Source organism: Megalopta genalis, chromosome 5 (assembly GCF_051020955.1).
Source record: "Megalopta genalis isolate 19385.01 chromosome 5, iyMegGena1_principal, whole genome shotgun sequence".
NCBI lineage: Eukaryota > Metazoa > Arthropoda > Insecta > Hymenoptera > Halictidae > Megalopta > Megalopta genalis.
In genome coordinates this window covers 3,591,588-3,605,735 of record NC_135017.1, presented here as the reverse complement: position 1 = coordinate 3,605,735, position 14,148 = coordinate 3,591,588, and the positions used below count along the sequence as shown (strand labels likewise).

Below are 14,148 nucleotides of genomic sequence, written 5' to 3'. Positions count from 1 at the left end.
CACTTTGATTATTTCTTAAACATTCACCTGTACTAACAATTCATCATCAAACTATGTCATTTTGTTCAGAGAACTCCACGGAGTATTACTATGCAAGATACAATTATTTATTGTCCTGGAAGCACAAAACGTGTTGAAACTTCGAAGTTCGCGTAACCAGAATTGAGTTTCTCAAAATATATGAAAATTCATGAAAATTTACAAAATCCCGATCCAGTGTACAAAAGTCCCAAACCCGCAAGACAGAATGAATGAAATTATTTGTCATTAAATTTTAAAATTTCAGACAACGCGTGTGCATCTTTTTTTTAAACTGCAATCTCTTAACGATCCGTAATTTACAGTATTGTCATTCACTAAGAGTGTCTCAGTATAAAAAAGTTTATTCGAGTACATAAATGTAATATACATTATCTATGGATCCTCGTATCTACACTATAGATATAATAAAACTATTCGTGTGAAACACTTGTGTAAAGCAGCCACTTCGCTTCACGTTCCAGCTATCGACTCTTATGCATTGGGCCTAGAGAGTTCATCGTCGTTCAAGATCAACGTTTCATTAATATGAATATAAGTATATTCGTTCAAAAATATATATATCGTTCGGAAAGCATTTCAAAACATCGTCGAAACATGAAATTCTCTTTTTTCCTCTTATCGTCCGAAGAACAGTAAAACCAATACTGCAGAGAATTGTACTCGCGCTACAAAATAAATCGTAAAAAATAGTGAACGAATTAAAAACGTGAACAAAAACGTCACCTTACAAAACTGAAAAGATCATTGTCGTCTGTGCAAAAAGAAAAATACAATCAGTCAGTCAGTCAATCAGACGCAATCGAAATACTGTACCCATCAATCATCGTTGGCTCCCAACGTTGTTTAATTTAATACTTCCCAACGTTTTCAAGTAAATTAACCGAGATTTTTCATTAACCGAAATTTTAAATTAAACTCGCTTTTAGATCGATTTTAAAACAACGTCGGTCGCAGATCTCTCTTTATAATTTTTCAAGACAACTTTTTCATCTTTGAATCATAGATAACTAACGTAACAGTCGGCATCCTTGAGTTTTGAGAAAATTCGTTTGAAAAATAATGTAAAATTTAAGATTTAATAATTTTAACTTTAAGAATTTTGAATATGAGAATTTTGAATGTGAGAATTTTGAATATAAGAATTTTGAATATAAGAATTTTGAATGTGAGAATTTTGAATATGAGAATTTTGAATATGAGAATTTTGAATATGAGAATTTTGAATTTTAAAGATTTGAGATTTGAAGAATTTCGAATTTTAAGAATTATGTCAAAATAACGATCTATTTACAGTAAAGGAAATCCTCAAAGTTTTAAATTTGATTTCTTTTATGAATTTTGAACTTGAAAGATTTGAAATTTGAAGGTTTCTGATTGTTAAAAATTCTATATAAATAAGATAATTATAATAATTTTAATAATTTTCTTTTGCCCGTTTTCTTACCTTTTGCAATTCCAAGAACTATATATTTAAAGGAGTTCAAAATTTGCAGGATTTTGAATTTCAAGAATTTTGTCACAACAACGCGCTCTGTTCAAAAAGCGGAGAAAATTCTCGAAATTGAAAATTCGATTTTCCCTTTACCCGTTTACTCGCCTGCTGCTATTTTAGAAATTTTGAATTCTAAGAATTTTAGTAAAATAACGTTCTATTCAAAGCGTCGAAAATTCTCGAAAGTGAAAATTCAATTTTGCCCGATTATGTTTCAACTTAAAAAATTGCGAATTTGAAGGATTTGAATTCGAAGAATTTTAATAAAATAACGTTCTATTTAAAAGTAGAGGAAACTCTCAAAACTGAAAAATTCGATTTTTCTTTTACCCGTTTCCCCGCCAAAATTTCTCAAAAACCGAGGATAACAAAGGATTGTTCTCCGAATTAACGTTCAACGAATTAGAATTTACAAAAATCAACAATTGATTATCGAAACAGAAAGCTGATCCTACGCAGTGGTTGATCGAAAATTCATTCAACAGCCGACAAACTCCCCAATTCTAATCCGACCGGTGATTTAAACGCAGATCGACGAGACCGACGAGACCGACTTGCCACATGTAGTAAAGAAAGATCAGAATCGTCGCGAACATTATGAAAAGGTTGGAAGTTTTGTCGAAGGCGCCGACGAATTTGCTGTCTGCCGGCGCGAACCTCTGCGCGACGGAGTTTTTCGAGTCTTGACCGCACTGTTTCGACTTATAACCGTTCGAACAGCTTCTTCTCTGTTCCGTGGCAGACAGAATTTTCTCCTGCTGCTTGCCGAGCTCCGTGACTTTCATTCTCGCGAGCTTCTTCACGTTCTTTCTCGCATTTAGGCTAACCGGGCACTCGCAAGAAGCGTCTTTGGTGTTCGCGTCCTTCACCAAGTTCGTTGCTTTCAAAACCTCCGTCGATTTCGATTTAACTTCGTCCGATGAGTCGGTTGGTTGGTCAAGGCTGCTCGCGCTCGAGCCGTGCTTTTTCTTCGAGTTTTTCGCGTATTTCGATTGCAGCGAGTCGAATTTCTTTCGACTGTCGTGGTTCGTGCGATTGTTCCTATACTGCTGGTTCAGATCGGTTTGAGAAAAGGGAGACTGAATCTCGTGGTCGCTGCCACGGGTCTTCAGGCCGGCATTGAATCGCCGGTAGCAAGGGACGACGGTGTTTGCTGATAATGAGAATTCGTTACCTTTCGCCACCTCCCAGCCGTCGTCGGCATCCGTCAGGTTCCTGCCGGAAGCTGGTGACGAGATCTCCTCGGGTTTCTTTTCGAGTGGCCTGTAACAATAGAAGACGACACCAATTTCAAGTCCCTAACGTAAAAGATGCGAGGATCGTTGATTTTCGCCCGAAAAATCATTACTAAGGCGATCACGTTGCGTTTGAACGTGTTTGAAAATATTTGAAAATAACTGGAAATGTTTGAAGATGTTTGAAGATGTTTGGAAATGTTCGAAGATGTTTGAAAGTCACTGAAAGTTCGTACAGAATGTTTGTTTTAAAATAAGAGGCTTGTTCCTGACGACCGATTCAAAATAAAAAATGGAAAGAAAATTTGGCTGTGTTGGAATGTGTCTGAAAGTGCATAAGAAATGTTTGAATGTGTTTGAGAGCGTGTTATATTTGAAAGCGTTCGAAAGTGTTTGCAGATGTTTGAAATTCGATGAAGGTGTCTGAAAGTGTTCCTGAAACTCTCAAGAGTCGTATAAATCATTTGAAAACTAGAGACATATTGATAGAGGCGGAAGTGTTAGAATATGTTTGAAGGTGTTTGGAAGTTCGTGAAAATTTGTATAAAATATTTATTTGTGAACCTTAGAAGATATGAACTTTCTTAATCAATTGAAATTATTACTGAAAAAAGTATCGCACATAAATATATTTATAGATATTTGACAACGTTTGAAAATATTTAAAGAACTGTCTAAAATTTATAACTTAAACTGTAGACATTTTAATGGAACGTAAATATAAACAGTTTGTAAGCAAGAAACATTCAGATCTTCATATCTTCAACTGAAAGTATTTGATGTCGTTTTAAGGTAATTGAAGGTGTTTGAAGATGCTCGCAGGTCCTAAAAAATCTCCATAATACTATATTACATTCCCGTTTATAAACAAATTCTATCGGTCAATTGAAAGTTTAAGAGCGTTCAAAGCTATTTGATCATGTTTGAACGTTCTCAGAAAATATATTAAATGTAACATTGATTGAATTGAAGGTCTTTAAAATTGACAAAAGTTACACTCAGAATTGGCAAATTGCACTTAAAATTTACAAAAATTGCACTTGAAATTGCCGAAAGATGCATTGAAAATTGACAAAGGTTGCATATAAAATTATCGAAGGATGCATTTAAAATTCATAAAAGCTGCATATAAAATTATCGAAGGATGCATTCAAAATTCACAAAAGTTGGACTTAGAATTGACAAAAGTTGCACTTAAAATTGACAAACATTGCACTTATGAACGACAAAGATTGAACTTAACATTGACAAAGATTGCACTTAAAATTGACAAACATGGCACTTTCAAGTAACGCGGATTTCGTTCGAAGAGAAACGTCCTTACACAGTGTACGTAAAATTAGGGCGGATGTTATGTCAATTTCGTATGCTTGAAATTGCAATGAAATTGATGGAACCATAACGATCCGCTAAAACCGGGTTAACGGGTTCGTTCGGCAAGAAAAATCTGGCTTCCCAATTCCTGGGGAGCCAGCAGAAACGTTCGGACCTCTTCGATTCAATTGTTGTAACCGCGCGCCGCTTGACGTGACGCAATAAATCCCCGGGGTGGTGTAAATCGCGTGTACCTATTACATCAGCGTAGAAACGGGTGTGCGCCCGTGTGCGCTCATACTTGCTCCGAGCGTATAGTTCATCGGTGCGCGTACACAATAACGGGAATTAATCGAACACGGTCGAATACAGCTCTCGGCGGCCCGAAAAAAATACCAATACACGGCCCGGATACTACTCATAAACCCGTAGAAAAAGAAGAACGAGATCAATTGCCCTCGGTGCGGTACACTACCGGCCGTAGGTAACAGTACGAGGAATTTATTCGGTGCACGTGTCGGAGCTTGCTGCGGAAATGTTGCCCGGTGTAGTCACAACTTATGAATATGCAGCATTACGTGCGTGCATGCAGAATGCACGTGTGTACATCCTCGTTAAGTGCCCGCCCCCCTGATCAAGAATGCCCTTTCGATCAACGATTTTCTGCTATCGGTGCCTGGCTGCCTCCCCGCCTTTCAGTCGGCTATTTTATCGCTGAAACTGCCATTATTCACTCCGGCTACCGTCGATCCTTAATTAACTAACGTATTCCGACAGTGGGAAGTGTAAACCTTGTAACGATTCATCTAGGACGGGTTAGGCTCACGGTTTTATCTTGTGAAATGCCTTTTCTCTTTTGCAGTGCTTCCGATTCTTTTCTAATTAAGTCGTTCGGACGAACTCGTTCGAAAAATTCTCGGTGATCTGAAATTTTGCCGCTTACGCTTTGGCTGCTGTTTCACACACACACACACACATCTGGGAATTATTTGATCGGGTTTCGAAATGTATTATTGCGCTAGTCTGATCTTAATTTCATTTGGAAGCTCTGTTTCTCGCTTTATTAGTGTTGTAGAGATTAATTAGAATGCGCGGTGTTCGATAAAGGAAAGTTGTTCGAGAAAAGTGTTCGATAATTCGCGCTCTGATTGTGCACAAAAATGGACAACTTGGGAAGAGGAGAAATATAAACGATAAGATATACGCTCCTTGATATTGTTAATACTATCGTAATATTCGCACATGTTTCCAATGCATCGGAATAATCGATTAATCGATCTTAGTGAACTTTGTTGCCCCATTACATATTTTAGTGCAACTTGTATTTTATTTGCACTAACACAATCTTCTTTTCAAATAGCATTTCGATTGAAAAATGTTCAAAATAAGAGCTTTAATTTTCGTCGACAACTATTCTAAGCAACGAAATCATTTCTCCTCGTCGGTAACTGAATAAAAGCAACCAAAATTAATGATAAAATTAATGACAAAATTAATAATAAAATTAATGAATATTCATGATAAAATTAATGATAAAAATGAGTAAAGCGAATACAAAACATTGAAAACATTTGAGGAGTTTTAAGACGCTATTGAGCTATGTTCTACTCATTAACAATATTAGAAAAAGAAATAGATGTTTATATGCTCCCTGCGTCGTGGAATTAAAGCAGACAATTTTTGTAATCCATAGAAATTCGCAATCAAACATCATTGCGATAACTGTTAGAAACAATCGAAATTAATTTTCTTCTAGTTTAATTGTTAGAAGCAACCAAAATCTATTTGCTTCTTTGACAATTATCATGATTAGATTGCGAATTTCAAGTTTCCTTTAACAATAAATTCTTACAACTAGGCCGTGGGTCTACAGTTACTCACAAAATTGAGCGTACATCTTTTCAAACGCAATAGCTTTTTTCAAAACTGGACTAAGTGACTTGAATTTTGTTTAGATGATAGGGGGACTAGTCTACTAGACGATGATTAAAATGCCTTTTTTAATTTTGCTATTATTTGGGATGGCAACAAAAATAAATAAAAATCTCCCGTTTTTTAAATTTTTTATTTGTGTCTATAATAAAAATTTAAAAAATGTCTTCCCTAGATCTGGGTAACTTATATGCGTGTTGAAAATTTGATCGAAATCGGTTAATCCAGAATCGAGCCACAGACGTTGAAAGATTTAAATAATTCCAGATTTCTTGCAGTTTTTGGTCAAAATCATGATTTTTGCGATCATTAATTTTGTTGCAACTCATAACAACGTCAACCCATTTCGATAACATTTTCAGCATGCATATAAGTTACCGAGATCAACGAGAGGTTTTAAATTTCCGTTACAGGCTCAGATAAAAAAGTTAAAAAACGAGAAGCTTATTTTTTTGTCATTCCAAGTAATAGCAAAATTTAAAAACAGCATTTTGGTCATCGTCTAGTAGACTAGTCCCGCTATCATCTAAAAAAATTCAAGTCACTTAGTTCAGCTTTAAAAAACGTCATTGCGTTTTAAAAGGTGCGCGCTCGATTTTGTGAATAACTGTACATGCAAAATAAAAAGTTTCTCCATCAATTGTAATAAACAGCGAGATTTCAATAATATGTCGCTATTCTTAAATTCTTCTAAGTTCTCCTGTTTCGTATTTCACCTTCTCAGTTTACCTATAAAAGCATAAAAAATCCGTAGACTAAACGAGAAGTTTCGTTAGAAATGTAAAAATTGAGAGAAATTCTTTGCTTGACAGTCGTCTCCATTTTAAAAATCGCAGAACACGCTTGAGATCGACTGACACAAGCAGCTGTTGTAAATACAATGATCGATGGATCGCGATCGAACTCAGCGTCGCGACTGACAATGAGTACAATGGTGAGTTTATAATTAGAAATTCCGGGTACATTTTTATACGATGTATTATTTCTGACTAAGAACAATCGAAACAAGATAATAATTGTTGCGCAACGACTTGATTCACATTGATTAGAACAGTTATGACAGTGGTACATAAAACAGCAGAACAGAGTCATTTTGTAAAAGTATGCCCACAATGAACTATTTTGTTTGCTCTTTTTTATGGTATATTAATTTCAAAGCGTTTATTAATTTAAAAAGCGTGGTTTATTAATTTAAAAGCGTTACACGCTGTTGAAGTGGTCCTACATCTTAAAATCATTGAAAATTAAAATCATCATTTACAGTTTTTCCTATCTTTTTGATATTAAACGATATATGATGGAATTAAGTACACCTAATATATACTGGAATTATAGCAAGATACAATTTTATATTATTGATCATATTCTATTCTATTGGGTTGGCAACTAAGTAATTGCCGATTTCAGTTATAGATGTCTCTCACTCCCATTTTTATGATATCCGTAAATGTTATATTATAAAATTATTATTATTATTATTATTATTATGTTATTTTTTATTATCCGTGAATGTTAGCAACTGGACACATTGAATGCAGCGGTCAAGGAAAAGCGACCAGAATTGGTCAATCGTAAAGGTGTCATTTTCCAGCAGGACGATGCTAGGCCGCACACGTCTTTGTCCACTCGACAAAAATTGATGGATATTGGTTGGGAATTGATGTTACACCCACCATATAATCCTGATCTCGCGCCACCGGATTACCACTTATTTCGATCCCTGGACAACTCCCTTCGTGGTAAAACTCTTAATGATGATGACGCTGTAAAATCTCACTTAATTCAGTTTTTGGCCGAAAAGGATCAGACTTTCTACGAGCGTGGAATTTTCAAGTTGTCAAAGAGATGGCAAAAGGTCATCGAACAAAATGGAAAATGCATTACAGATTAAACTTCATTCCAAGTAAGAAAAAATTTTTCATTTCATTGAACAAATCGACAATTACTTAGTTGCCAACCCAATATTTCAACATATATTTTCACTACATTTCCAAAATTTATATCCAGTGATATCCATTGCTCATTTTGGTACGATTGTGAAGAATGAAGTTTTACCTTTATTATAAAAAAAGAATTGGCTGCTACCAGCTGCTATTGGGAAAGTTACGCAGTGAAAATATATATTTGATTTCTGCGTTTCCATAACACAATATGATCTTCTTGTCATTGGAACGCAAAAGAATCAAAGTATTTTTTGTGGTAATAAATTGTTTTAAGAAACAATGTTTAACATGGTTTCTCTGTCAGTATACAGAAAATACTAATTCATGGAGCATTGGTCATTAAAAACGCTACTGTCCCCATCGGACAGCCAAGCAAAGATGTGCCAAGGCACAAAATAAGTTTACACGAAATTATCATGTTCATCGCGTAAGAAAATTTTCAAAACAGAAATGCAATTTCGATGATTTTAACAGATAACATGACATATTAATACTTGAACAATTCTAATCCACTTCTACGAATTACGATTTATTTCGACGCACTGCAATGAATGAAAACAATTGAATTGATCGACAAAATACAAAATACATGTGCAATTATAGTCGTTGTACACTCCTGTCCAAAAGTATTAGGACACATTTTTATTTAATATTATATTATAATATAATGTAATATAATATAATATAGAATGTAAAATATAATATAATACAATATAATTATTGAATTATATTTAGTTATGAGAACAACTTTAATACTTTCCACTATTTGAACTTTCAATTAGAACTTTTATTCAATTAAAGAAGGTAAACAAAATATGTTCTCTCTTTATGAGATGTCTGCATTGACTGACACGATTCAACAACTCAAAAACAATAACAATTTGGAAAGACAAAGTACATTATCACGCGCCTCCACGATTAAATTATATCAGATGGTAAATAAAAAACTATTTGCTAGATTGATTTTTGTATTCAACCTATTTGTTGAAATTCAAGAATAATATAAAAATATAATATATATAATTTATTAATTGGTAATATTAATTAATATATTACATATAATAATATTTAGTTTTGCATTCGGTTTAGGTAACGCCTGCGAGTTTTATGGCTTCATATTGTCGAAAGTACATACTAATTTACAAGCGTTTGTCACTTCTATGATTAGTTTTTCCATTTATTGCATTCTGTTCATTGAAAACGTATGCCGAGCTCATTTCATTCTCCACGCTCGGTAAAACACGCATCCTTTCCCGATGGGTTTTCTGAATATATGGGACACAATACAAAATACATGAAACCAAATAGAAACAGAAATAATAGGCGAACTAATAAAACGGATTCCGAAATTGGTCCAAGAAATAATTAAAAACGCGGTGGATGTATTGCCGAAAAGAAACCGTAATTCAATTTTATAAAATTGACGTTATTTTTATTATAAATGTTAAATAAATATAATAAATACAAATATAATAAATACAAATATAATAAATATAAATATAATCTCTCTACTTGTGTTACGGTACCATAAAATTAAGTTCGAAACAAATTGAAGAAATTATAAGAATTTCCTATCGATTCTTCAAATTTATTTAATTTTCTCTAAGTGTCCAAATACTTTTAGAGGGACGAGAGGGTTTCTTTCCGGTTTTTGAATACCCCGTTGCGCATCGGCTCTACGGGGAAAACGGATGCACCGTTAGCATCCGAGAAACTCATTCACGCATTCTGGGCGCACACATTGTCACGGCGGGCCGTAAGACACGCGGGGCCGGACACGCAGCCAACACGGTATTAATGAGACGCCCACGCGCCGACCAATTACTACGCTCGTAACTCTCGTCATTCCACGGAATGGTAACTGCATTATAACTAGAAACGGAGCGAGAAACCCGGCCCCGTCGTTTTATTGCATTTCAGCCGCGGAACCTTGAACTTCGTGCGCCGGGGATAAACGTGCGCGCGCGAACTTCCGCGACGCGACCGGCATTAAATAATGAGGAATTCAATGCAACGGTAGCACGAATTATTCCGTGACATTCCGATAATTATTCAGAAAGTAGATAATCCTTTTGCGTTGCTGCTGCGAACAGGGGTCCGCGAACAGGGGTCCGCGAACAGCGGAGATGAACGGCTCCGCGTTTATAGGGTAACTTCGAATTCTCCGGTGCTGCGGTTACAGTGGTATGCATAATTATAGACTCGCAGTGATTTTTGAATTTTTGGTGATATTCGAATAAAAACTTGTCCAAGAATGTATTTAATATAGGAACTTAAATAAAATATCATATTTGTATGTTTCTATTTACTATTACTTTTAGTATAGAAACTTAACACAATATCATATTTGTATATTTCTATATTTTCTAGTATTTCTAACGTATAATAGAAATTTAAAACAATATTATATTTGTATATTACAATTTTTGTAGTATTTTTAATATAGAATAAACACTTAACACAATAATATATTTGTAGAGTTCTATTTTCTACTATTTCTAGTATAGAAATTTAACAAGATATCATGTTTGCATATTTCTATTTTCTATTATTTCTAGTATAAAAATTAAACAATATATTATATTTGTGTATTTTTATTTTCTAATATTTTTAATATGTAATAGAAATTTAAGAAAATATTATATTTGTGTATTTCTATTTTCCAGTATTTCTAATACATATATCATAGAAATTTAAGAAAATATTATATTTATATATAATGTATATATTATATTTGTATATATGACCATCTACATTACTGTGTATAATTATAAAATCAAAGTAACTTGTAAATTTTTACTGATATTTAAACAGAAATCAAAAAAAGTTATATTTGTATATTTCTATCGTCTATTATTTTTAATACAAAAGATACAAATATTTCGTTAAATTTTTGTTTAAATATCACGAAAAATGAAAAATGTTATCTCCAGTCTATTATTATGAAATTAAATAATTCACGGCGATTTTATTTTAAAATTTATAGCGAATAATAACAGTTTGTGAGACTATTTATATAATTGTTACTTTTGAACAGTTACTTTCGAAGAATCTGGCTGCAACGGTGCAGATTTTTCGACGAATACTTTTCTACGAATGCGTACGCGTGTAAAATATATTGCACATGGATTCCAATCAAATTGAAAGATTAGTAGCGTTGACGTAGATTTTTTAGGTAACCTATTACAAAACAGCAATTTCTAAAAATAATCATATAGCAGCAATTTTCGAAGAAGAAAATTGAACGATACGTTTGATATTTTTCAATTAATCCTTTTTTACAAACGCACAAACGTGTGAATTACGTTTACGGCGAATTGCAATAAGATCACAAAAGTAACAACGAAGATCTAATATATTTTTGAAGCTGCATAATGTGCGAACGATGAATTTCTAAAAGTATTGAAGGCAAATGTAAATCTTAGAGATTCTCGATAAAAATAGATACATACACAGTTTCACTCCTGGTAAAAAAAATATCCTTGCGTGAGAATTAATAAAAATTGTAAAAAATTGATAAGCTCGCTCTTCATTAAAAAATGATTATTCTAAACCAAAATTTATTGCTACAGATCTTGTTTATAATGATAACCTGCCGTGAACATTAATAAAAATTGAAAAACTTCTGTTTTATGCGAAAATGATAATGCTAGTTGAATATAGATTAGTATGGATCTTGTTTATAATGTTACTCTCCTGTTAAAACTAATTAAATCGGCGCAATTGAAACGCCTATACTTAAATACAAAAAAGAACACCTGAAAACGAGCAAAATTATGACTGAACCTCACCCCTAATTAAACCAAAGTATAATCAGTGTTACCGGAACCGATAGAGAGACGTCAGTGATCATGTAATAGAATGTAATTACTTTACGCACTTATAGCATGCTCAGATTTTTTAAATGCAAGAAAATGCATAAAGCAACAAGAACTAATAGTATCTTTATTTTCGTTTTGCAATGAGTAATCTTTCGATCGATAAGCGGAATTTTTCTATCATTCTGCTTTTTACAATATAACGTATGAAATTGGCAATTTGCATGAAGATCCGCAGCCTAGTTAATTACTATACCAACGTTGCGCGAAATGATGGGCTTTAATAACAGTGTATAATTGCACAGCAGAAGATGATCTCCATCGATAGCTTTTTTTGTGCTAATCAGTACATATTTGTATCCTCTTTAAAAAAAAAAAAAAAAAAACTATCATCGAAAATGAATTAACTCAGAAGTTGTGATTTTTGCCCGAACGGCCATGCGAGCGCAACACCGCGCGACTGCCGAAAAAAAGGCCAGCGAAAGGAGAAAAGAAGCAGCAATAAGAATGATAAGTCCTAAAGCATGTTAAACTCATTATAGCCGCGATGCTTAAGGTATAATCCAGATACAGCAGCTGTGTTCAGCGTACTGTATGCACGAAAGTATTTGCATTATGCATGGAAATCTACTGCCTCCTGCTAGCCTCGCCTTTTTTACACCGTGAACATTACCATGGCGTATCTGATAATATTATCCGATCTCTTACCGGGACAGAATTTAGGAATGCGCCGATCTCTGCCTCCAAAACGAACGAAGTCCAAGCCTGCTGCACCTAAATTAGGCGCGGAGGAGATAAGTGGACTGCGGCTCTTTATGCGAGATCAAGATTGTCGAAATTCATTGTGAAAAGCATGGTGTTAGGTGAAAATGTGTTTTCTCTTTTAAACATTGAACATACCGAGCACGAAAAGCGACCGACGTGTGTTGTTTTACAATGTGATACAGGAACGACAAGACTAAATTAATTTAAATATCTTTCGATATTTTTTGACATTTTTATTGTAATGTATGTTTGAAGATATCTATTCAATCATTTTATATAAAAGAGTTTTTATAATATCAACCATTTCAAAATAAAGGATGTGAAATCGGTAAAAATGACCGGCATGATACGATTATGTTCATAATTATAGACTCAAAGTAGCTTTTACATTGTCACCGATATCTAAACGAAACCTTAACAAAATCTTATATTTGTATATTTCTTATATTGTATATTTCTTATATTGTATATTTCTATTCAATTGTTTCTTATATAGGAACATACAAATATAATATATCGTCAAGTTTTTGTCCATATATCACTAAAGGTGTAAAAGTTACTTTGAGTTTATAAATAGTAGGTTTAACGATGATCATTCTAATAAGTTACAAATACATTAATAATATCCTTAAATTCTTGTAATGTCGTTACGGTTTTGTGTTTGACCTGTTCGTTTCTGTCATAAATGCATAAAATCCGCTGCCTACGTCATTTTTTCTCATTTCATTCTCTTTATGAAAACAGAGAAGTTGCAGTTCATAATTTTGGTAATTATTTCATTAATCATAATTCATATTAATAACAAAAAATATTCATTGTTCTTAGTCTACATTAATAACAAAAAATATTCATTATTCTTAATTTGTACTAATAACAAAAAATATTTTTATATATATAATCGATATATTATTATATTATATTATTAACTTGTCGAGCCAACATGGATGAAACTAATTATTCACTAGGTTCTGAAGTTTGTTTTTGTAGTCAAGGTTATTTCAAACTAATATTTTGGTAAATTGGATAAATTTCAACTTCCTAGTTCCAATTTTATTAATTAAATGATTTTTATATTGTGGAAATTCTTTGGAGTTAATATTCGGCACTTAACGTGTTAAATATTACAGCAACATGATTTCAAACTTTTAATGAGTCGAAAAAATGAAGAAAGTAATGTCTACAAATATTTTTGAATGTAATTATGCAACACCTTTAATTGAGACAATATATTTAATATATATATTGATATTTAATATATTCTCTGAGGATCTTCAAACATGATCAAACAGCTTCAAACGCTCTCAAACAGGTTCAAAAACGGGCCAACTACAATATATATTTCTCTACATAAACTTTCAATTAAATAGTAAAATTTGTTTATAAACGGGAACGTAATATTGTATTTTGGAGATTTTTGAAGACCTCCAAACATCTCCAAACACCTTCAAACTATATCAAATACTTTAAATTGAAGATAATAAACTCTCAATGTTTCTTGCTTACAAACTGTTCATTTTTACGTTCTATTTAAACGTAGACAGTTTTGTTTGTAAATTATAAAATTGTTGATAACACTCGAGTATTGAGCGTTTTCATGTATCACTTAA

At 33.1% G+C, this 14,148-nt stretch overlaps 1 protein-coding gene across 1 annotated transcript in view; it reads right to left on the bottom strand.

Annotated features, from left to right (window-relative positions):
- Nucleotides 1–367: 367 nt before the first annotated feature.
- Nucleotides 368–14,148, bottom strand: part of LOC117217494 (poly(A)-specific ribonuclease PARN) — a 30,728-nt gene continuing 16,947 nt past the window's right edge. The window contains exon 11 of the mRNA XM_033465130.2: nucleotides 368–2,797. Within this exon, the coding sequence (XP_033321021.2) occupies nucleotides 2,038–2,797 (760 nt within the window). The 3' untranslated portion in view covers nucleotides 368–2,037. The remainder of the gene's footprint in view (nucleotides 2,798–14,148) is intronic.